The sequence below is a fragment of the Vulpes vulpes genome, chromosome 11 (assembly GCF_048418805.1).
Source record: "Vulpes vulpes isolate BD-2025 chromosome 11, VulVul3, whole genome shotgun sequence".
Classification (NCBI taxonomy): domain Eukaryota; kingdom Metazoa; phylum Chordata; class Mammalia; order Carnivora; family Canidae; genus Vulpes; species Vulpes vulpes.
Window position 1 is genome coordinate 94,988,477 of NC_132790.1, and position 25,458 is coordinate 95,013,934.

Genomic DNA, 25,458 nt, shown 5'->3' on the forward strand with positions numbered 1-25,458 from the left:
CCAGCAACCAGCGTGCGCCCCCGCCCTCGGGCTGACTTACTTGAGGAAGTACCTCTGGCCGGTGGCCGTGAAGGTCATCTCCCAGCCCGGGGGCAGCGGCAGCTCGTCGGTCACGTCGTAGGACTGCTGGCGGAGGTGCGCGTGCTGCTGCGCGGGGCTGCCCGCCGCCCCCGCGCCCGGGCCCAGCTGCAGGGACGCGGGCGACGAGTGCGAGCGGACGTGCTGGGCGCCGCTGCCCAGCCGGGGCCCCGCGTGGCCGCCCGACGAGTCGGTGCTCGACTGGCGCGAGTGCGAGCCGGAGTCGGGCTCCTTGAAGAAGGACTCGGGCAGGATCTTCTTCCGCCACGAGCTGGGCTTGGGGTTCATGACCGAGTTGAAGAGGGCTTCGAGGTCCGTGTCGAGGTCCTGCGTGACGTGGATCACTTGCTGCCCGGGGGGCGGGAGCGCAGGGGGCGCCGAGGCCGGATTCATCTTCTGCGGAGAGACGGGAGGTGCGATGAGGCTTTTAGGACGAGTCGGAGGAGAGGGGCCGGGGTGCGGGTGCGGGTGGGGGTGGGGGTGCGGGTGGGGATGGGGGGGGCAGAACACAGACAAAAGAGCTAGAGGACACGCTAGGTGTCCGCCTCGGGATCCCAGACACCCAGGGGTGAGGCCGGCGGGGGGGGAGGGGTCCCTCCCGGCCTGGGGGATTATGCAACTTTCTCGAAGCCTGGAAGTTGCCCGGAGGAGGAGGGGGAGGAGGGGGAGGAGGGGGAGGGGGAGGAAGGGCGGGGGCGGGGGCTGCGCTCCGGAGGTCGCTGCACGGCGGGCGCGGAGGGCAGGGCGCAGCCTTCCCGGGCAGCCCCCCACCCCCCACCCCCCCGGGGCCCTCTCCGGGTCCCTCTCCGGGCGCCCCCGGGCGGGGCGGGGTGCGGCGGCCCTACCTGGGCGCGCGGCGGGGCCGAGTCGGGGCGCGCTCGCCGTCGGGCCTCAGTGGCTCGGGCGCCTCCCGCGCTGGCGGGGCAGTGGCCGGGGCCCGGCTGGCAGATCCCGACTCGGGGCCCGGCGTCTCACATGCCCCGCACCGGCCCCGGCGCTCGCGCTGCGCGGCAGGAGGCGGAGGAGACGCAGACAGCGCGGCGGCCGCGGCTCCCGGACTGTCCCATAAACAAAGTTGGGAGCGGACTCGCTTGCCCGGGGAGGAGGCGGGCCCGGAGGCTGAGCTGCTGAATTATGCATGAGCCCCGCGGCCCAGCCCGCGCGCGCCGGCTCGGCCCTCCCCTCCCCCTCCCCTCCCCTCCCCTCCCCCATCCCGCCTCCCGGAGGCCCCGCGGCCCCGCAGGTACTGGGCCGGGCCGCAGCCGCCGGGCGCAGGGGGCGCTGCTCCGGGGGCCCCGCAGTCCCTGCGTCCGCCGCCGACCGAGGGCGGATCCGGGGACCGGGGCCTGCGCGCCTGCGATCGGGGCTTGCGGAGGGAAACTGAGGCCGGGGGCGGCGCAGGGCGCAGGGCGCAGGGCGCGCGAGCCAGGGCGCAGGCCGGGGCAGGCCCGGTGCCCGGGTCGAGGCCTGGGGCGCCCGGAGCGCCCCGCTGAGCCGACGGCCTGGCGCCCCCGCGGCCTGTGCACGGGGAGGCTGCTCTGCTCGGCGCCCGTGACCATATTTGGTCTGGCGAGGAGGCATCTTGGCCGTGGGGCTTGCAGTTGTCTGCTGGGGCGCAGACGGTGCCCAGAAAGTGCCCCCGTCACCGCGGCTGCGGCCTCGCCGGCGGGAGCCTTGTAAACAACCTCGAAACCATTCATCAACCTCCTCTGCGCGGGACTCGGGTCACTAGAAATGGAGAAGAAACCTGGCCACAGCCGGTCCGGGGAAGGGACAGCAACCGCGTCCCCCCCTCCCCCGGCCCCGGCCCCCGCGACATCCGCGCGGGTGGTGGGAGGATTGGAATGTCCCTGACGCCCTCCGGAGAGCCTGAGCCCGGCTGGAACCGAGCAGGTGGCTGGGAGCAGAGAGGGTGCGCCAGGGACCCGGAGAAAACCACCCACCCTCCCACCGACCGGATCCAGCAGAGGGGTGGAGACCCCCGGCCCCTAGATGTAGCTTGGCTGGCGGGACAGCTGCGGGGAGGAGGAGGCGGCCTTGGCCCTCGGAGCAGCTCAGTCCCTCCTCGCCCGGTCCCCTCTCTCACCCGCGGCTGCCTGCGAGGTAAGTCACAATTCACAAAGCCCCTTTCCCCACGACGGTTGATTCAAAGAGAAGCTCGGGCCTAAGCCAAATGAGCAACAGATGTACAGACAGTCCGGACGTAGAGGTGGATGCACTTCACAACTTTTCGGCTCTACGATGGTGCACGATGGTGCACGAGGGATATTCAAATCTCAAATATCATCAAATATCAAATATCATTCAAACTTCACCTGGGATTCTGAATTTTGACCTTTCCCCACGCCGGGGCCATGCAGTAGGGCACCCCCTTGATGCTGGGCAGCGGCCGCCGCAGCTCCCAGTCCACCCTGCCATGAGAAGGGCAAACAACTTAGGCTTGCAGCCATGCTGAGGCCATGGAACAACTGTCTTTCACTTTCAGCACAGTAGTCAATAAATCACTTGAGATATTCAACACTTTGTTATGAAATAGGCTTTGTGGTAGATGACTTTGCCCAACTGTAAGCTCATGTAAGTGTTCTGAGCACATTTAAGACAGGCCAGGCTAAACTATGATGATCAGGTTTTTGTTTTTGATTTTTAGGATTTTTTTTATTTCTTTGAGAGAGAGGGAGAGCACAGAGGGAGAGCGAAAAGCCAAACTCCCCACTGATCAGACAGCTCAGTGCGGGGACTCGAACCCAGGGCCGGAGATCGTGACCTGAGCCGAAGGCAGATGCTTAACTGAATGCGCTACCCAGGCACCCCTGGTGTTGCGTATTAAATGCATTTTCAACTTTCAATTGATATTTTCAATCTACAATGGATTTATCAGGAACTCATCCTACCTACATTGAGGAAGATCTGTAAAACACTTTGAACAACATTGAGCCCATCCGTGTATCTCTTCATTAAATAAGATAGAACTGTATTAACTACAAGTATTGCCCCTCAGTATTTTTGTAAGAGTGAAATAAGGTCAAAATCTGGAGTTGCCTTGAAGGAGAAAAGTTTACAGGAATGACAAGACCACCCCATAGAAAAGGCATGGGAGTGTTTTGAGGCCACTCCTTGAATGGCTGCTCCCTATCGTTGTCTACAATAGAACAGAGCCCCCCAAATGAGGCATCCATCACCCCATTATCTGTACTTGGGGTGTGCTTTCGTTCCAGACTCCCCACAGGGTGGGAAAAATCAGAGCTGCCTTAAGGAGAAAGACAGCCACATGGGTCACCTTCAAAGATAAGCAGAGCATAGCTCCTTTCCAGAGACTCTGGAACCCCAGATTTCCTTCACAGCAAAGTCCTCTGCCCATAGGACCAGCAGAAGGAAGGGGGAAGCTACATGTCACTCCGCGGGACATAGTGTCAGCAAGCTATCATCAGAAGCCACCACAGTTACACTGGAAATTGGCTTATGGAACCAGAGGAAGTGACAGGGTCCCAATGGTTACTAATCAGAAGTCACAAGGCTACCTTGATAAATAAAGGATGGAAGCTTGAGTCCAGCACTACTCCAGGAAGGTCCTCACCCAAGAAGGAAAGGCCTGCTTTGTAAAGAGTACCTGGCAGCTACCACTTTACCAAAAAAAAAAAATCCATTTTTAAGACGAAAATGCTGAAGGGAGCATGAGAATCAGCCAGTGAGAATCTGGGTTAGGACTGGATGAGCAGAGATGCGGTCTTCCTTCCTTGCCAAGCCTCAAGAAATAGATTGTGGAAGACAGAGAAGTAGATGCCCGAAAAGGAAATTGCCCAGATCACAGGATAACTCAACGGGAAACTCCCAGTTCTCAAATAGGTTCTGCGATGCGATAGTGGGTGGTTGAAGACATTTGCTCCATCCTTCAAACAACAGCTTCAAATGACACAACATTTATAGGTGCCTTATACGTGTCAGGTACTACCCATATGAGGCAGCATGGTGTAGTGACTAAATGTATAATCCCTGCAGCAAAATACCTGAGTCACCTCAAACAAAACACTTGAGCTCTCTATTCCTGGGTTCCTCCTTTGTAAACGAGGTACAAAAACAGTACCCACTTCGCAGGGTTCTAGGTTACAACACTACAAATTTTATCCATTGGCCCGTGATGGAACACAAGTGTTGAAGTGCCTAGCTCTACTCTTTATTTTGGGCAGGTAACTTAGCTTCCTGAAGTCACAGATTATTCATTTACAAGTTGGAGATAATATGGTGGCAGCCCCGTGACACTGCTGCCATTCAATGGACCACCCTCCTGTTAGTCACACCCCATAGAGTCCCTTCCAACTTAAATCTGGGACAGTGACTTGCCTTAAGCAGGAAAATACAGCATTGAATATGTGCTGGCCCCCCGCACCCCTCCCTACCTCACCCCCCCACCCACCTTAACCCCAAGGAAGGTATAGACATTTCTATTTTTGTCCTTTGGGACACCTAAAGCTCTAGGTAAGAAGTCCAACTACCCTCCTGGAGAAACCACATAGAGAGGGAGAGGCCCTGAGATATATGGAGAGAGGGAGAAGTCCAGCCACCCCGCATCTGAGCTGAGCCCAGCCCCTGGCGGCCCACCAGCTGACTGCAAACAAACACATTAGTGACCACCATTAAGATGGATAAAAACGACAGAGCCTAGCCCAGCCCAGATTGCAGAACTGTGAGCAAATAAAATGGCTATTGGTTTAAGCCACTAAATTTTGGATTTATTTTTTTAAGCGCACAATGAACATGCTAAGGATTAAAAAAGAAAATGCAAATAAAGTTCCTCACACAAATTCTGTTCCATATTAACACACTCAAGTAATGACTATGATTTAAGGCTCATGGAGACCCAGAGAATAGATAATATATTTTAAATCTCCCATTTTACAGATAAGGAATCTGGCCCAGAGAACTTTATTTTGTCCAAGTACATACAATGAATTCATGAAAAAACCCTCAGTTCGGCCCAGGATTTACCCTAGATCAGAGTGCTTTTTCTACTCTCCCATCCTGTGTGAGTCAGCATTTGTTCCCTGGTATTGTCATTTTCGATCAGTGTGCTACCTCTTGCTTGCCTATCTCAGAGAGAAACTCCACAGTTCCTATAAGATAATCAATTGAGAGTAAGTCGATTTTTCTCTCCACTCACGAAGACTTTCCACTAGAGGTTGATTCCTTCTTCCTAATCGTGCCCTCAATACACTTCCTAGTTTCCCTGAGCCACCCATCCCTCCTCCCCCTCTGTCTACATCCAGCCAATAGCAAGCGATTCTTTATCCTGGTGTCCCTCAAAACCATCCCTCCTTTCCTGCTCCCGCAACAAGACCTTATCTCAAAATGCTTGCAGTGGCCTCCTACCTGGTTTCTCTGCCTCCAGTCTATCCTTCCTGGCCTATTTTCATGATGTCATCCCCGGCTCACAAGCTTTCAACAACTGCCCACAGGAAGAAAGGTCAGAGCTATCAATCTAGCACCCAAGGACTTGCAACCAACTGCCATCGTCATTGCTTTCTGACCTTGCTTCTTACACAAACGTGTCTTCATCCACTCCAGCCAGGCTTTGACACAAGCATATTTATTTAGCCTATTCCTTCCCTGCGCGTATCTCTAGCTGAACCCTCCACATTCCATGGTTGAGCCTCCATTAGTCTCTCTCCCCTAAATTCACATTATTCTTGTCTTTTTCTTTGTGACACATAATCGTATACAACACTGTCTTAGATATTCTAACTTTCACTTCAGTTATCTCTGGCCTCCTCAACGATAGCTGCTGGGTCTAGAAGAATCCTACATTTCCATATGGAAATGCTCCCTTGAAGCCCATAATTCCTTACTGAGGGCAGGATGATCCTTACACGATTTTGCCCATTCTTCTAGCACCCACTGGCATACTCCTAACCGTTTGTAAGGTAGCCTCTCACCATTCATTACCGTTTTGGCACTTCATGTGGAATCAGCTCCTGAAGAGAACTGCAAGCTCTTTGAGGACAAGTCTAAAAGGGGCTTCGTTTTCTTTTTGTTTTTTCCCTACACCTCACAAGGTGTTCTCCACACAGCCTGGTTCACTGCAGGTGGTCACCTAGCCCAATGGCTGGTGTCTTGGCTTTGTCACCTGCCATATTTGCCTCAGGAAAGCCACCAGCTGCTTTTCTCAGCCTTACCCCTCTGAATTGCTGACTTGGTGTGGGTGACTGATTCCAGCTGAGGCGAATGGTCAGAAACTTGGTGGGGTGGGTAAGTCCTTAGAGGACTCCAGCCCAGAAGCCCTTGAGGCGGAACCTGCCTGGGCTTGCTGAACCAGTATAGAAAAAAATCACCATTAGCAACTGAAGAGGAACAAAACAGACAAGAACCTTGAATAGATAAGGGTTTGAATAATAAAGAGTCCAGAAAACTGTTGCATAAGATGATTCTTTATTTCGCTAGGAGGATTTGAACAGTTCCTTGACAAATCAAAGGTGACACTAGTGTATTCATAATTTACTCCATCCCAAATGTCTAGTACAGCGCACATTTACAAATACTTAAATTCAAGATGAGTTGGTCCTGCCACACGTTTTTGCACTTACTGGTGGTAGGTACAGGTCTCATTGTCAGGCTTCACTTTGGTGTTCCTAATAAATGCTTCATTGGCATGATCATAAGGAAAGTAATTTTGATAATGATGAAGGATGTGTTCTAATGCTATCTTCTATTGCTTCAGCAATGCAGTTGGACTACAGGAAAGGGGGATTTCTGAGATTTAGTCTTTACTTGGGTAACTGTGTGCAAGTGGTTTATGCTATAGTATTTTCACCTTTTTTTTTTGTACTGGGGAAGATACTTTTAAATGGAAAGTGTAAATTAATAAATATTTTTTTAGAAAAGAAAAATAGAGATTTACTATCAAGCTATACTGCAAAGCTGTATTGTCAATTCCAGCATAATCTAAATTAGAAGCATCCTAAATATTTAACAAGCGATTGGCTAAGCATTTCGGAAAGATTAACATCGAATGAAGGTTTGGGCAGCTATCTGAAAGAGTACTTCTGGGGGCGCCTGGGTGGCTCAGTCAGTTAAGCATCCGAGTCTTGGTTTCAACTCAGGTCATGATCTCAGGGTCGTGAGATCAAGCCCTGCATTGAACTCTTCACTCAGTACAGAGTCTGCTTGAGATTCTCTCCCACTCTTTCTCTCTGCCTCTCCCTCCGCTCACTTTTTCTCTCTAAAGTAAATAAAATCTTTCTAAAAATATGAAATAGAACTTCTGAAGACCATGAACTAATGCAGAAAAGGTATTTTTAAAATTATTTTTGAAGAAATATATCCAGAAACAAGTACCTGTGAACACTATAGCTACAACTTTGTTCAAAAACATGGGGAAAAATTAATAAAAAGATGCTAAAAATGATACCTAAATGCTAAATGCTAACAAATAAAATGTAAAAAATAAAAAAGATAAATGTTTCTATGTACTTAGATCTATGTAAATCTATAAATGCATTACATGATAGAGAAATTGAATCGCCACTCTCAGAAGCACAGAGCATATTATTAATATAATTTGGGGTTTGATGAGAGAACTAATTAGCAATGTTTGGGGGTAAATTTCAAGGTTCTCAGTATTTATATATTCAAGAAATATATATATCGTTTGAAGGGCCACTGCACGCAACACCAGAAGTGGTCTTTCAAGCTAAACTTGGAAAAGTCTGCCACCAGATGGGATAGTCATTGGTTGACGATGTCATTGAACTCCTCCTTCTACCCAAAGAAGTCCCAGATCTGGTTACACCAGCTGTTCAACCTGCTGCTCTTCTCCCGTCTTATTTGTCATGGTGACAGGAGCCCAGGATATACAAGCTCTACTCGTATCCCTCTGTCTCTACGTTGTCCAGACTCAAGTGAGGCCACCTTTCATGCCTGGTCAGAAAAGGTCAATCCCTTTTGGAGCCAAGAAGAGAGGAGCAGTCAAACCACCGTGGGATGGAGAGACGGCCCAGGACACAAATTCTGCTCTCCATAAGCACTCACCCAATAGATGTGAGTTCAGGTCACAGTTAAAAAAGGTAAAAGTTTTCTTTTAAAATATATATTTACATGGGATGCCTGGGTGCCTCAGCAGTTGAGCATCTGCCTTCAGCCCAGGGTGTGATCCCGGGATCCAGGATCAAGTCCCACATTGGGCTCCTTGCGGGGAGCCTGCTTCTTCCTCTGCCCTTGTCTCTGCCTCTCTCTCTCTCTCTCTCTGTGTGTGTATGTCTCTCATGAATAAATAAATGAAATCTTTAAAAAATAATAAAATAAAAATATATATATATATTTACAGATAATCTTAAAGAGTGAATTTAGTCTCACGTAGTGTCGGCCACATGATAAGTCCCACTTTGACCATTTGACCATAGACGTTCCCACATTGTTGTAATAATTAAAAGTTGTTAGTACTTCAATTATTACAGTAAGAGCAAATAACATTTATATATTTTACAGACTGCAAAACAATTTCACCTGTACAATTATACATGAATCTTACAGTAACTCTGAGAATTGGCAGACAAGCCTTGCTAGACCTCCTATCATACAGAAGAAAACAAAGGTTCAGAAAACTTTGTGCCTTGCCAAAGGTCATCAGTGTATAACAAGAGAGCCAGAACTCAAACCCTGTAGTGACTTTAGGCCTTCATATTATATTTCTCTCGTAACTTATTTTTTTTTAAGTTTTATTTTAGGGGGCGGTTTGCAGAGGGAGAGGGAGAGAGAGAACCTCAAGCAGACTCCCCGCTGAGTGCAGAGCCCAATGTGGGGCTCAATCTGATGACCCTGAGATCATGACCTGAGCCAAAATCAAGGGTTGAACGCTCCACTGCCTGAGCCACCCAGGCACCCCTATTTCTCTCATAACTTCTTAACTGAATCAGTCTTAATGGCTTCCTCCTTTGTGAGGATACAGAATTCTGTCCCTCAAAAAGAGAAAGAGAGAAAAAAGATACTTTTAGTTATTTTTCCTCCATTGACTTATCCCTCTAATGTAATTTCACAATTGCTTTGTCATCTAATGGCCATTCAGTGCACCGAGGCTCCTAAAATTTAAATTGTAGTTGTCTCCACCCTCTCATTAAATAAATGAAAACTCAAATGTGTTGGAGGATACTTAAAATGCAATCAAACCCTTATTAATGGAGTACTTGCGTGTATTAAAGAACCCTTCTGGGGCGCCTGGGTGGCTCAGTTGGTTAAGTGTCTGCCTTTGGCTCAGGTTGTGATCTCCGGGTCCTAGCATCAAGCCCTGCATCAGGCTCCCTGCTCAGTGGGAGGTCTGCTTCTCAGGCTCCCTCTGCTGCTCACCCTGCTTGTTCTCTCTCTCTCTCTTTCTCTCAAACGAATAGATAAAAATCTTAGAAAAAAAAAAAAAAGAACCCTTCTGTCACATGAATTCTCACTACTAATTAATATGGAATAGGCAGTCCCAACTTTTTTTAAAGGGTTTTATTTCTAGAGCTATTTTATAAATAGGTCATTTGAAATTCAGAAAGTGTTTTATTATAGAAAAAATATATTACAAATGATGGCTAGGCACCACAGCCATCTTTGGGAGCCCCAGAACCTCAGTATGTCCTGGTCCTCAAGTGGAGTCTTTCTAGACCCTTTGAACACTGGTGTGGGAGAAGGAGAACACAGAAAGCAGGCAGATTTCTCCCACCATAGCAGCAAGAGGAGGTTCTTGCAGGGTCAAAGCGTTTCCCATGACTTCAGGACTATGTGGTTGAGCAAATTCGCATTTTCTATATCATAGTTTGTCAAGAAGTGGGAGGAAAAGTAGTTAAGACTCCTCATGGCTGCAGGTAAAAAGTTATGTTTACTTAAGCAAAAGGGAGCAGTTATAAGATGCTGCACAGAACACAAGGAAGGAAGTGTATACCTCCCTCCCTCTCCTTCTCTGCTCCTTTTTTCTGCTCTTCAATCTACATGGTACATGGTTTTCTATGCCACACAATTTCACATGTTACAAGCAGTTCTTCTTTTCTTTTCTTTTTAAGATACTATTTATTTGAGAGAGAGAGAGAATGAGCGAGAGTGAGCATGAGTGGAGGAGATCAGCAGAGGGAGAGGGAGAAGCAGACTCTCCCCTGGGCAGGGAGCCCAATGTGGGGCTTGATCCCAGGATCCTGAGATCATGACCTAAGCCAAAGGCAGATGCTTAACCGACTGAGCCACCCAGGTGCCCCTACAAGCAGTTCGTCTTGAAAGACAAATGGACTTTTGCCTCAAATTTAAATTCCCAGAGAAAGGTCTCTGATTGGCCTAATTTGAATTAGGTGTCTATCTTTGGACCAATCACTTTTGATGGTGGGGGAGGAGGAAGAGCAAGGTCAAGAATAAATGCAATAAGCATAACCCTAAAGGGAGACAGGAAGCTCCCAGAAAAGAAGACGGAGACAGAGAGCCTCAGAGATGGAACAACTGCCTGAGGTCATATGGTTGGTATTTTTTATTTTTTATTTTTATTTTTTTAAATGATTTTATTTATTTATTCATGAGAGACATGGAGGGAGAGAGAGAGAGAAAGAGAGGCAGAGAGAGAAGCAGGCTCCATGCAGGAAGCCCAACGCGGGACTCGATCCTGGGTCTCCAGGATCACACCCTGGGCCACAGGCAGGCGCTAAACCACTGGGCCATCCAGGGATCCCCCTGGTTGGTATTTTTTAGCATGAACACAAATCTTTAAGCGTTTGCCTTTTAGAAGTGAATCACAACAAAATATTTGGAGGAACCATATGATGCTCTTGACAGCTGAACAATTTTAGGGCTACCTGGGCACCAACCTAGAGGCTGCAAGTTGTAATTCTACTAAATCATCATCTCCCACTTTGTGAGCAGAGATTTCAGGCGAGAGACATTCACTCTATTTCCTCCCCCATCAAAATTTTGTGTCTCACAGAAGGGAAAACAATCTGAAGATATTTGAGAAGAGATTTAAAACACCTTGATAAAATGCCAAGGACAAACTGAATGAGAAGATCCCTGAGATTTAGCTACCACTTTACCAAAAAAAAAAAAAATCCATAACTACTGCCTATGAAAGTGTCAGTTGAGGCTGTTCCCTTGTATAGATTGCAGAGTCAGTTCAATATTAGAGATCATAATAACTTAGACACTAGCTGGTTGGCATTGCATCGACAAAAATAAAAGTGGTTAATGGCCTGCAAGGAAAAAAGCTCTAGAATTTAATTCTTTCACTTCTCTTGTAATTATTACTGCCTTCACTAATTAAATATGGCAACTTAGACCTTTCAATGAGAAAGGACAAATTGTGATGTTGATTGAAATACATTGTTGGGTGCCTGGGTGATTCAGAGGGTTGAGCGTCTGCCTTCTGCTCAGGGTGTGATCTCAGGGTCCTGGGATCGAGCCCCACATTGGGCTTCCTGCTCAGGGGAGCCTGCTTCTCCCTCTCCCTCTGCCTGCTGCTCCCCCTACTTGTGCTCTTGTTCCCCCTCTCTCTCTCTCAAATAAAAAAATACATACATACATAATTAAATAATATCTTTTTTTTGAAAAAGAAGCACATTCTTAAAGGAGAACTTGATCTATCTGTCCTGTGGACAGGTATATTAAGGCATCCCAGAACTGATCCTTTATTATGTCACATGACACAAAAAGATCCTAAATCAGAAGTGATGGATTCCATTCTTAGAACACAACTCGTCACCAACAGAGGGGGACCCTTTGATGAATTATCTGACAACTCAGGAGCTGTTGTTATATTGACTCCTTCACATAAGCTCCTTTAGACACCAAAAGACATCACAAGGCTTTCAAAAACTTTTTTGTTAATGTTTGAACAGCCCAGAAAGAGACTGCCAGGAAATAAGTTTCAGTCTGTTTGGCTAAAAGGACAGACACAATCTGGTGGTAAATTTCATTCTTGCTCATGAATCCTCCCTTTGACTTTCTGGACAACTTGGCCAAATAAGTTTGGAGGCCAAACTTTACAGCCTCCAAAGCAAGCCTGTTGGTATGAAAGAGACCAGACCATTTTACCTAAAATCACCAAAAAATCTTTGTTTGAAGTCCAGATTTTTACCCTTGAGTCAATCTTTTCTATTTCATCACTGCTGGGGGTGTGGGGCAGGGGGTTTTGGGAGAGGAAATAAAAACCCCACATATAGGCATATAGCCACCCAGACTTATTTACTTGCCAGGGAAACTTCTTGGTGGCCACAAAATCCCACCAAAGAAAATCCCAACCAAGTTTATTCCTGTGCCAGATTCATGAATCCACAGCATGGAGCAGCAATGTGTAGCTGGTCTGGGAACAAGACTGCTCTTTCTTTCAGTTATCACAAATCCATCTGAACTCAAGAGGGCCTCACTTAAATCAGGAATTTCTATTCTTCTCAAAATGTCATGTCATTTGAATTTGCAGTTCTGTGATCTTAAAGAAACAAACAAGATCCTTACCACTGGTGTCCAATGGAAGGGAGAAAGAAAGGAACCCTGAGGGATGCCTGGGTGGCTCAGTGGTTGAGCGTCTGCTTTGGGCTCAGGGTGTGAACCCGGAATCCCGGGATTAAGTCCCACATCGGGCTCCCTGTACAGACGGAGCCTGCTTCTCCCTCTGCCGGTGTCTCTGCCTCTCTGTGTCTCATGAATAAATAATAAAATGAATAAATAAATAAAATCTTAAAAAAGAAAGAAAAGAAAGAAAGAAGAAAGAAAGAAAGAAAGAAAGAAAGAAAGAAAGAAAGAAAGAAAGAAAAGAAAGGAAGAAAGAAAAGAAAGGAATCATGAAAGTAATCCAGGAAAACACTGAAAGTGAACTTGCCCCTCAGCAAATAGATGAAATGAACCTCTAAGTTCTAGATGACACTAATGTATTCTAAACTCTTCTGCAGAGTTACATTGAGCAATTGGCCAGGGATCCCTGGGTGGCGCAGCGGTTTAGCACCTGCCTTTGGCCCAGGGCGTGATCCTGGAGACCTGGGATCGAATCCCACGTCGGGCTCCCGGTGCATGGAGCCTGCTTCTCCCTCTGCCTGTGTCTCTGACTCTCTCTCTCTCTCTCTCTCTCTCTCTCTCTGTGACTATCATAAATAATAATAATAATAAAAGAGTAATTGGCCAGCAGAAATACCTGCATTTAATAAAGTAGGTGTCTGTTTAACCTTCAGTATTCAAACTTTTCATCAAGAAACAAAAAAATTTGAGAAAACAGATGGTTACTTGGAAAAGAACTAGCAAGAATAATTTGTGTGTCAATTCAGATCAACCAGGAAGCAGATGCCAAGATGGAATCAGATGAGCAAAAAATGTGTCAGGGGATATGCCATAATAAATAAAGGAGAGAGGCGCCAAGGTGGCTCATTCGGTTGAGTGACTGACTCTTGGTTTCAGCTCAAGTCGTGTTCTCAGGGTTGTGAGATTGAGCCCTGCATTGGGCTATGGGCCTAGCAAAGAATCTACTTGGGACTCTCTCTCCCTCTCCCTTTGCCCTTCCCTCCTGCTTTCTTGCTATCCTTCTCTTTCTTCCTCTCTAAAATAAATAAATGAATCTGAAGGAGAAGGAGGAGAAGAAGAAGAAGAAAGAAGAAGAAGAAGAAGAAGAAGAAGAAGAAATTAATAATAATAATAATAATAATAATAATAATAGATAAATGATAAATGATAAAGGAGGGAAGGAAGAAGAGTAGGCCAGGGAAGCCTTCAGATCACCATGCAGGTCTGACACCTGTGAATGGAGGAAAGTGAAGGAAAGAAGAAGATTGGGTAAAGTGCCTCAGACTGCAGCACAGCTTGAAGAAAGTCCTAGCCAGAATGATGGGTAACTCCAAGTCATAACTAACCATTAGAGGTGTCCAGGATGGGCAGGAATGGCTCAGCTTCAGCACACTGCTGGGCCCAGTCACTGGCAGACAGATGGTGGCCTTCCCCGTGTGAGCGACGTGGTAGTTCCACAGGTGTGGCTGGAGCTGTCGGCTGACTGCTGTCCTGGGAGATTGTCTGTTGAAGGGAACCCTAAGGGGTGAACTCACATGGCTTGCACCACAGCCTATATACAGACTACAAACAGACTGACCTCTCCATCCATCTCAGGCTGCAGTTCTTCCGTGGTTCTCAAGGACCTCTCTCCTGAGGGGAAACAGAAGTAGTTAATGAGACAAATCACAGTCCCTGCTGTGGCAGTTGGTCTTGAGGCCAGAACCGGTATTTATCTTCTCTCTCAACTCCACTATCCACCCTAAGGTCTCCACAGCCTATGCCATCTCTTCTGCAAGTGCTGATGGCTTGCTCACCTGGTGGGGCAACTCAAACCTTCATTTTAAGGGGGCCCAAGTCCTTGGAATCATATCCCTTCTCAGACTAGGGCTGCTGAGTATGTCCATTCACAGTTACAATGGGGAAAAATAATCCCCAGAGGTACCATGTGGATCATCTGGTTGTGCACACTCCTCCCTGCCTACCCCCTCATGTAATAGCAGCCTTTACCCCTCCGGCTGCACAGGAACACTGATCCCAGCCAGAATGACCGTGACTCTTCATGCTGTTGGCCCCTGGACACAGGAGTCTACAGTGTATACATGGCATTCACAGATTATAGTTAAGTGGTACAGTTCCATCCCCTAGCAAGTGTGCGCTCCTTTTGGGGATCTGGACCTCTAACCCCATAGATTCCAAAGCTGTGAAGAGGGGAAACACAAAGTTCCCCCAGTGGATCACTGGAAGTGATGTTAATTGGGTCCACTTTTGCTTCTACCCCTTTGTTCTTAGACTCATGCGTTCTTCCTATAAGTGGTATAATATCATATAGGGGTCTTTGATTTGGTGAATATACTGCACCTGAAGGGTGGCATCTCATCCCTACAGAGCCCGGCCTGTAAGCCAATGCCTTTGCTGTGCCTTCACTATCAGTTCAGCTGATTCTGAATATTGCTGTATGTAATACAGTCAGTGGATTCTATAGCCACGGGGTCATTTCTGCGCCACCTTCACTGCGAAGTGAGTTCCCTGGTCAAATGCTATGTTGTGTGCGGTTTTATGTCTATGGATCAGGCCTTCTGTAAGCTACCAGAAATGCTGAGGCTCTGTAAGCACGAAAGGCAAATCTATACCCAGAATAAGTATCTATTCCTGTATGGACAACCGGATGGAGGGGGCCTGCTATAGTCAACTTGCCAAGTGGCTAGTTGGATTCTTCTAGGAATAGTGTCATATTTGAGGCTCTCTCTGTTGTTGCTACATTGAACATTTAGAAGCAGCAGGGACTAGATTGGCTTTGGTAAGTGGCAGCCCATGCTGTTGGACACACTCAGAGCTTCTGTCTCTGTTACTTTTCATTTGTCTATCATGTCAGTTCTGGGATAGTTGATGGCGAAGACTGGCTGACATCAGCTACCCAAATCAGTTTTGTCTACTTGTTTTTCTAGTGCCTCTTCAATGGTGAACACTTTTAAGTGGGCATTAATCTGTAACACAAAATCTTCATGCTTCATGCCTGCTTTCACTTATCCATCTATGTGCTGCTTCTGGTCTCTTGGTCTTCAGTGTCCCAGTCCTTCCCTTTCAGGGTCACTGCACAGGAAAGTGTATATATTCGCATCCCAGGCAGGCAGTCACCTCTCCTTGCACACAAAGTAAATGACCTTGAAATCCTTGAAGCTCTACTGATTGGGAAGTTTCTGAGCCACTTTCCACTTTGGTTTTGCACCCACGTACTGAACCAACTGATTCATAAACCAATCTTGGGGTTTTTCCCCCCATTGGTTGGGACCCTACAGAGAATGAGGGCAGCTGGCATATCAATGGTGGATGACACAAGGTCTGGGACACCTGCTCTTGCAGTTTACTTATGCCCTGTGATCCTGTTCAGGCTCAATCCCAGATGTACCACTACTCTTGGGCCTGTCTAGCTGTATGACTTGCTGGATCCGATAGAAGCCAGCTTAGAATAGGCAGTTCTACGTGCATACTCACTTAGTGCTCCATGGGCAACTGCTCTATCTCCACCAGGTCCTGGTAACACACCAGGAGCTGTTCTCAAAAGGTGTATAAATCTCTACTACAGATGGCATGGCCTTGCTCTAGACGTCCCAGGGCCTATATTGTTATTCTCCCACTGGGACTTAGTATAAATCCTACACTGTATCTTTTCCTGCCTCCAACACTATTATCCCAGGTAGTGTGATAAAGTAACAGGGTTGCTCACATCACAACTTGTACTTGCTCTGGAATCATTTCTAGCTCTGGGTCTCTCCCTTAAATAAAGCCTTCCATAAATATCAGTATTTGGGCTGCAGTAACACTCCTAGGTATGGAATATGTTGCCTCTTGTATGTAAAGAGACCCACCAGGTATCGTGTTTCCTTTTTTACAGTAGGAGATGCGAGATATAGCGCTCTATGTTTTGCTTTAGAGAGGTTATCCCAAAGTATCCCTGACTACTGAATCCTTATAAACTTCACTCAACTGGCAGATTTGTGGATCTTCATGGAGTTTGTCTCCCATCCCCTGGTGTGAACGTGTCCTACCAAGGCTTCCAGCACACTAGCCACATCTTACTCATTCTGCATAATCAGCACAGTGTCACCGATGTAATGAATCAGAGCGATGTTCTCCGGGATGTTCAGATGATCCAGATCTATATATGAGTTATATATAACAGAGGGTAGGAGAGTTAACTTATCCCTGGGGAGAAAATATAAATAAATGTTGTACCTTCCACATGACTTCTGTTTCTGACCCTCTTTTCTAATTGGAATGGAAAACGACCCCTTGCCAGATCAACCACTCATACCAAGTGCTTGAGGCCTTATCAGTTTGCTTTGGCAAGGATAACATGGCAGGCCCAGGGCTGCAATGATGGCTGCTACTTGGTTGAGCTTGTAGTAATCTAGTCATTTTCTGCCATTCAGATTGGTAAATTAAGCAGAGATATGGTAGTGACTGCCCACGTTCGTGCTCACTGTAGTGGCAGCACTAATCTCTACCACTCTCCCCAAGTCCCTAGAATGCAATATTGGTTTTGATTTACTGTCTGGCTGGGAGTGAGCAGTTTGGTGGGTGCCATTTCAAAGGCTTCTACTTGGCCTTATCCCCGCATGAAAGCTTTCACTCCACAGGTTAAGGGCCCGATATGGGATTAGTCCTATTGCCAAGTGTGTTGATCCCAGTTATATACTCAGAGAGATGGACCTGCAGACCTAGGGAATCTGCTCTGAGTTAGACTTTAGTCAGAACTCCATTTATTTATCTGGTCCCCATATCCCCATATCTAGCTGTAGGCAAAGGGGCACAACAATACCTCAGGGCTCCAAATATCATTACCAACTGAGAACTTCTATGTAATAATCCATGAAGTGTCTGAGTATCCTTCTTTCTCTAGTATACAGTCACCTAAGAAAATAGCCATAGACTGCTTTGGAAATGACTGAGAATCCTTACAGCATTACTTGCCATAGGGTTCCAGGGTCCCTACTCTTGAGGACTGGCCACCTCTTCAGTCGATTGGGCTCCTGACTGACAATTGGCTCAGATCCAGGAACTGAGCAACAGGCTGTGATGTTTTATTGGGGTAACCAGTGTTAACTTCCCATTCCTTTATTCTTCTCTTATTCTGATTATAGATGTTAAGCAGCATCCTTCAGGTTACGGACAATATCTAGAATGTGAAGAAGGCTAAGGAATATTTTAAATACTGTCATCAGATATCAAAGGTGACTCATTTAAAAAGCAATCTTAATACTCCAAAATATTTAAAGCCATGAACTTCCACTTCTAGGTACAAACCAAACAGAAACTTTTACATATGTTTTCCCAAAAAAAAACATATATTAAAATATATATAGTTCATAGCACTAAAAACTCTCAACTTGAAAAACCCAAATATTCTTCAAGATATATTGAATACATAAACGATGAGTCACTATGTGGCAAAAGAACGTAGAATGTAGAATGTAGAATGAACAAACTATAACTACAAACATTGTATGATCTAACCTCTGAAACCACCACCCAGAGTCACTTTGCTACATTCTGTTGGCAAAAAGGTCACAGGTTTAATGAGAAGGATATAGATGCCACCTCTTTTTTTTTTCTTTTCTTTTCTTTTCTTTTCTTTTTTTTTTTTTTTTTTTGAGTAGGCTCCACACTCAGCATGGAACACAATGTGGGGCTTGAACTCATGGCCCTGAGATCAAGACCTGAGCTGAAATCAAGAATTGGATGCTTAAACCACCTAAGGAGTCTGGCTAACTCTTGATCAGAAAAGAGCAAGATCACGTGGTAAGATGAGCAGATGGCATGAGAAATAATGAGACTGCCATGTTTGGAAAATATTACCTGTCACAGTAAGTTTCTTTCAATAATGTTGAGTACCTGCTAGTTGAGTGAATACAAGGTATCTTTGTTATCTGAATATTAATTCTCAGGAGCTTCGCTCAAACACTGTGATATAGGAAAGCAAAAGCCACCATAATAAAAATATGTTTTTATAATAAAAACATATTAACATAATAAAAATATGTCACTAGGACATCTGGGTGGCTCAGTGGTTGAGCATCTGCCTTTGCCTCAGGTCATGATCCTGGAGTACCGCATCTGGCTCCCCACTGGAAGCCTGCTTCTCCATCTGCCTATGTCTCTGCCTCTCTCTGTGCCTCTCATGAATAAATAAATAAAATCTTAAAAAAAATTCACTAATACACACTCAAGCCTCTTTCTCCATTTAACAGTGTGAGTATCTCTGATTATCGGAAGTGGTATTTATCAACCTACACTATGCAAAATGAAAAGTTAAATTTTGCAAAAAATAAAAGATTTCATTAAGTCAGTTATTTTTAGAGTATACAGTAGCCCCCCCTTATTCACAGAGAATATGTTCCAAGACTCCCAATGGATGTCTGAAACCAAGGATATTACTAAATCCTATATATACTATATCTTTCCTCTACATGCATACCTATGATAAAGTTTATAAATTAGACACAGTAAGAGATTACCAACAACACTATTAATAAAACAGAACAATTATAACAATAAACTGTAGTAAAAGTTAAGTGGATATGGTCTCTCTCCCTCAGAATATATTATTGTACTGTATTCACCCTTCTTATGATGATGATAAAATTCCTTGTGATGAGATGAAGTGAGGTGAATGATACAGGTATAATGACATAGCAGTCGACTACTATTGACCTTCTGATAATACGTCAGAAGAAGGATCAGTTGCTTCTGGACTACAGTTGACCATGGATAAGTGAAACCCCAGAAAAACTACTGGATTTGGAATCTTGTGTAACTGGTAGACCAGTGAACAACTGGGAAAAAAAAAATCAACAATGATCATATGTTAGGGGAATTACCTGGAAATCTAAAGATTAAGAAAAGCAGTAGGGAAAATTATTGAAACCCTTTGATTAATTCTGCATGTTAAAGTGAAGGGTATTCTGTGTGTTGTTAATTTTTGCTAGAAAAATTATGTGCCCTAAAAAAATTTTTTAAAAGCAATACTTGACACAGTTTTTATAGATTTCAAGGACTAGCCCTTCATTTCTATAATAACCTAAATTTGGTTATGTATAAAATAAAATTATTTTTATAATTTTTTAGTTCTAATTATCAGATATAGTCTAAGCCAAACTTCTTCCTGTGAAGTTTTGAACCCTTTTTGAGTGGACTGATTTCAGTGGCTTTTTTTCCATTACCGAGAAATAGCCTTCCTATAATCTGCATAAGCTTTCATCCTTCTCTGGAGATGTATTAAAATAACATTAAAATTAAATTAATTTCAGTGATGTATTTTCACAGCTTTCTTAGAAAGTCTATTATATCAAATGAAATTAAACCTGAGATCTTCACGAGAGTATTAGTTTTTTCTTAGATATTAGAACAAGATGAATCTGTAGTAAACTGCTAGATACTGTTTCATCAAACATTTATGGATCACCTGCTTTTTTTGCAAGGCAGTGGGCTAAAGCGCTGTGGGAATTATAAAGATAAACTGACTCTGTGATGAAAACATTAACATATGTATTTTCATCCAAGGTCACTGTGAAGTTTACACCACTGTGTCTACCACCACTGCCATCACCATCATTACCTTCACCACCACTACCGCCACCATCATCTCACTTCTACTGCCGTCATCACTTCCACCACCACCACCTCTACCATCATTACCTCCACTACCACCTTCACCACCACCTCTACCATCATCACTTCCATTATCACCACTACCACCCTCATCACCACCACCACCTCTACCATCATTACCTCCACTACCACCTTCACCACCACCTCTACCATCATCACTTCCATTATCACCACTACCACCCTCATCACCACCACCACCTCTACCATCATTACCTCCACTACCACCTTCACCACCACCTCTACCATCATCTCTACCATCATCACCACTACCACCACCACCAGCAGCCACACAGATCTAACAATATAAAACACATTTATTTAAAAAATTGGAATTAAATAAAGAACTTAACTCTAAAGTAATTTGGACAACAAGATCTCTCATTCATTTAATTCAGTTGTATTTCTCTCGGCATATATTCCATATCACCAAATGATATGCACCCCGTATCACCCCGTTTTCTGGGTGAAATGTACTGAAATTTTCAGAGCTGGTTTTTCAGCATTTTGACATGCTAAGAGGAAATTTTAAGTGTGAAGGACTCATAGAAATTCCAAATTTTCATTTCTTAGATCAGGACAAGGAAGCTCAAAGAGGTGAAGTGACTTAGGAGTCACTGTGAGTAGACAAGGACAGATCAAAATAAGAACTCAATCCTCAAGATGTGCTCACTGCCCAGGGTCCTCTCTCCTACTGACTCCTGGAGTAGGAAGACCAAGTAAAGACTACTATCAGTTGTGCCTGAGGACAAAGTTATCACACCTCTTAGGCAGACTGAAACTCTCTGAAGAAAAGGAGAAAGTGCAAATCCTCTCCCAGGAGACCTTTGTTAGCTTAATTTGTGTGGCCGGTTATGTAAATGAAGAGGCCTTGCAAGAGGATGGGGTCAAGAGTTTCCTGGGGGTTCAGCTTGGTAATGCTGCGTGGCCTGGAAAGAAAATGATACTTTGCACTTGCATAATGCTTCTCATCCCTCCAAGAATAACAAATGCAACTTTGTAGTTTCAGCCAAATACTGCAAAGTACTTCACAAATGTTTAACTCAGGAATCCTCTGAACAACCAAGAAAGGAAGACTTCTGAAAGGAAGGAAGAAAACAGCTCTCATTCTCATGATTCAGGGAGGTGTCTAAGGTCAGATAGATTCCTACACCTAGCTGAGAGACACTACCAGCAGGGCTCTAGACATGCAAACACATTCCTTTTTGAACACTTTCTAAAGTGACCTGGACACGGGATTTTGAAAAGAGCAGAGGTGGACCAAAAAGCCCCTGCTTGTTCTTCCAGCCCAATGAATCTATGAAGCTTTTCACAAGAGGTTTGGTTCTGAGGCTTTCTTTAAAGGTTCTTGGAATTCTCTTCAAAGATTTTTGGCATGTCTCCCGAAAGAATTTATTTTTTAAAAGATTTTATTTATTCACGACACACACACACAGAGACAGAGACATAGGCAGAGGGAGGAGAAGGCTCCATCCAGGAGCCCAGTGAGGGACTCAATCCCAGAACTTTGGGATCAGATCCTGAGCCCAAGGCAGACTCTCAACCGCTGAGCTGCCCAGGCGTCCCTCCTGAAAGAATTTTTTAAAACCATGAATCCCTTCACCAAATTGCTAGTTGACATCTAAAATATTTCATAGATTTAAGTAATTGCAAAGGCTATAATTTCCAGCATATTATTAATATATGTATTTTAAATTATAGTTATACTTTTTAAAAAATATCCAATTGAATCTAGAATCCAAACAATTTGATGCCCATCATCATCCATTTAAAAACATATATAGGAAAAAAATAAATAAAAACATATATAGGGACACCTGGATGGCCAGTTGGTTAAGCGTCTGCCTTCAGCTCAAATCATGATCCCAGGGTCCTGGGATTGAGCCCCACGTTGGGTTTCCTGCTCAGCAGGGAGTCTGCTTCTCCCTCTCCCTCTGCCACTCCCCTGCTTGTGCTCTCTCAAATTAAATATATATATATATATATATATATATATATATATATATATATGCATATACATATATAAACAACTACTTTAACAATCAGAAATTTTATATCCTTCTCTTTTCTCCTTAAGCTTATATTCTTATACCACTTCTCCTATGTACTTTTATCTATATTATTGTGTCCAAAGATCTTCTTATTCATTATTATATTTTTCTGCAATAAAAATGTTCGTAAATTAAATTTTAAACTTTATGTATTTTTGTTAGGCTGAGTTACAGTAGCAAGTAGGCCCAAGCATATAATGGCTCAACACAAAGTTTACTTCTTTCTTACATGATAGTCTTGGTGTGATGCTCAAATAAACAAGGTGCTCTCCTCCACACAGTGATTAAGGGACCCAATCTCCTTCTATTACATGGCTTTGCCATTGCCCTGAACAAGGATCTAGCTTGCTGGCCTACTTTTACATGCCCTGGGTGCTAAGAATAGATTTATATTTTTAAAGGGCTATTTTAAAAAGAAAAAAAAAAAAGGCAGAATATGAGACAGAGGCCTTATATGGCCTTGTCAAGCCTAAAATAGTTATTGTCTGGCCCTTTACCAAAGTTTGCCAACCCCTTTCCTAGAGCCTCATTCTTCACTGTATCTAGCTGGTAGAAGAAGCAAAGAGTATGTGAAAGAGATTTTTATGGTGACAGTCCTAGAAGTGACCCACATCACTTCCACTCACATTGGATTGCTAGACAATTACCTGGCCATACCCTACTGCAAGGAAATTGGGAAAATGTAGGCTAGCTATGCACCAAAAAAGGGGAGAACAAATTTTAGGAAGCAACTAATAGAGTCTACCTTTGTCAGGCTCTAACACATCAAAAAGAATGTTATCGGGCAGGCTGGGTGGCTCAGCAGTTTGGCGTCTGCCTTCAGCCCAAGACCTGATCCTGGAGACACGGGATCGAGTCCCACATTGGGCTCTCTGTATGGAGCCTGCTTCTCCCTCTTCCTGTGTCTTTGTCCCCCCACCCCTCTCTCTGTGCCTCTCATGAATAAATAAAGAAAAAAATCTTAAGAAAAAAAAGAATGTTATCATTATAATTATCAGTTGTGTAAAATTTATCAAAATAACCCACATATATGATGGATTAAGATAAACATTAAACAAGGGTACCTGGGGGACTTAGTTAAGTATTCAACTCTGGATCTCAGCTCAGGTATTGATCTCGGGTCATGAGTTCAAGCCCTGTGCTGGGCTCCATGCTGGGTGTGGAGCCTATTTAAAAATAAATAAATACATACATACATACATTACACATAAAAAAGGAAAATTTTATTGAAGATTCAGTTATTTTTTAAAAGATTTATTTATTTTAGAGAGAGGAGAGAGAGCATACACGACGGTGGCGGTGGGGGGAGGGACAGAGGGAGAGGGAGAAAAATCCTCAAGAAGACTCCACACTGAGCAGGAGCCTGACTCAAGGCTTGATCCCAAGACCCCAAGATCATGACTTCAGCCCAAGTCAAGAGTCAGATGCTCAACGGACTAAACCATCCAGTCACTCCAGAGGTGTAGTTCTTAATCAGATGGATGAGACTGTTGTGTTTTCAATTAGTTCATATGTCCCAAATTAGAGCATCAATTTTATTTCTACTTTTCATTTTTATAAATGTTATGGCCAAGAAAATTGCACAAGAATAAGAAAATAGGAATGGAAGAAGTTTTTTTAAAAGGCAGTCTTAACTAAATTATTTAAATTTATTCAAATCATCAGCTAACAACCCAGGTAAGACTCCTCTAATTTTATGAAAGTTATTTATTAGAAAGAACTTGACTTGCAGGATGACTTGGTAGCCAGTTGTAAAAGCCATTCACATCTGCAATTTCCAGGGAGTTTGTTAAAAATTTCTACAAAGATTTATCTAACAACTACTTCTGTTCTCTTCCATTGGAAGAGGTGCCTTGTTGGGACGCCTGGGTGGCTCAGTCAGTTAAGTGTCTGACTTTGGCTCAGGTCATGATCTTGGGGTCCTGGGATAGAGCCCTGCATCAGGCTCCCCACTGAGCGGGCAGTCTGCGTCTCCCTCTTACTCTGCCCCTCCTCCTGCTTGTTTTCTCTCTCACTCTCTTTCAAATATAATAAAAATCTTTTTAAAAAGTGCCTCATTTACCCTGTAAATAAAAATATTGATTTTAATATATCTTTCCCAATACATTATTTTTTAAATGCTTTTGTTTTAAGACATTTAAAATATTTTTGTCAGAAGCTTGGGGCTGCTGATTTAGCTCTTTCAACTTAATAGGAAATACTTTCCATACAGACTAATTGGAAAAGGCAGTCCTCATTGTCAAAGTAATCAGCTAAATCAGACTTATGTTCTGTTGGAAAAGTCTGAATTTATTTATAAATTCCAATAAGTAAGTTAAAATGCAATTTGAGGAATAATATGAAATCACTGAAAAATCACAGAACACATAAGATAAATTACTAAAAGCCGTATGTCAGGATATACAGCTAATGTAATTAATTAATGTATCCATTTAAAATATGTATAAAACAATTTTAAAATACTATTTTTCATTTCTTAGTTTATAATAATACAAAAAAGTAGCTGAAATGTTAAGTGACTTATCCTGGTGCTCCTTTGGTAAATGTGCATGTCTGCAGGTAATGAATTCTGGGGGGATTAAATAAAAATCACACATAAAAAAATCAGACAATAATCCATTAAGTTTTTTAAAACTTGGGAAGCCTGAATGGTTCAGGGGTTGAGCATCTGCCTTTGGCTCAGGGCGTGATCCCGGGATCCAAGATCGAGTACCACATTAGGCTCCCTGTGAGAAGCCTGCTTCTCCCTCTGCCTATGTCTTTGCCTCTTTCTGTGTCTCTCATGAATAAACAAATAAAATCTTTAAAAAATGTTTTAACTTATTACATTCCAATGTTCAATAAAAAAGAGAAAGTATGAACAGATAAAAACTAGCCTGATGGTTAGCATATAATTTTATACTGTGTTAGTGAGAAAATATAATGTTTTAAAAAGAATAAATGAGAATTGACTACCACTGAAAAAATATTCCCTGATGTCATTTCATATATGTAAGTTTTAATTATTCTATTCAACGTTACCCATATAATATAAAGAAAGCGCATGAAAATTTTATCCATAAGCTTTATTTAGTATATTAGAGGATGTAGTAGTCTCAGAAAACATTTCAATTAAATTTTTAAAAATCGCATATCACCCCCTCAGGTTGCACAGGTTTAGAGAGCATCATTCACACCGTATTCTAATAAAGGTGAACGA

General features: G+C 44.1%; 1 protein-coding gene across 1 annotated transcript in view; it reads right to left on the reverse strand.

The window, feature by feature from the left end:
* WWTR1 (WW domain containing transcription regulator 1) overlaps window positions 1-1,186 on the reverse strand; it is a 131,723-nt gene extending 130,537 nt beyond the window's left edge. The window contains exons 1-2 of the mRNA XM_072727122.1: window positions 924-1,186; window positions 41-474 (exon numbers count right to left, since the gene is read on the reverse strand). Coding sequence (XP_072583223.1) covers window positions 41-471 — 431 coding nt within the window. The 5' untranslated portion in view covers window positions 472-474; window positions 924-1,186. The remainder of the gene's footprint in view (window positions 1-40; window positions 475-923) is intronic.
* Window positions 1,187-25,458: the final 24,272 nt, after the last annotated feature.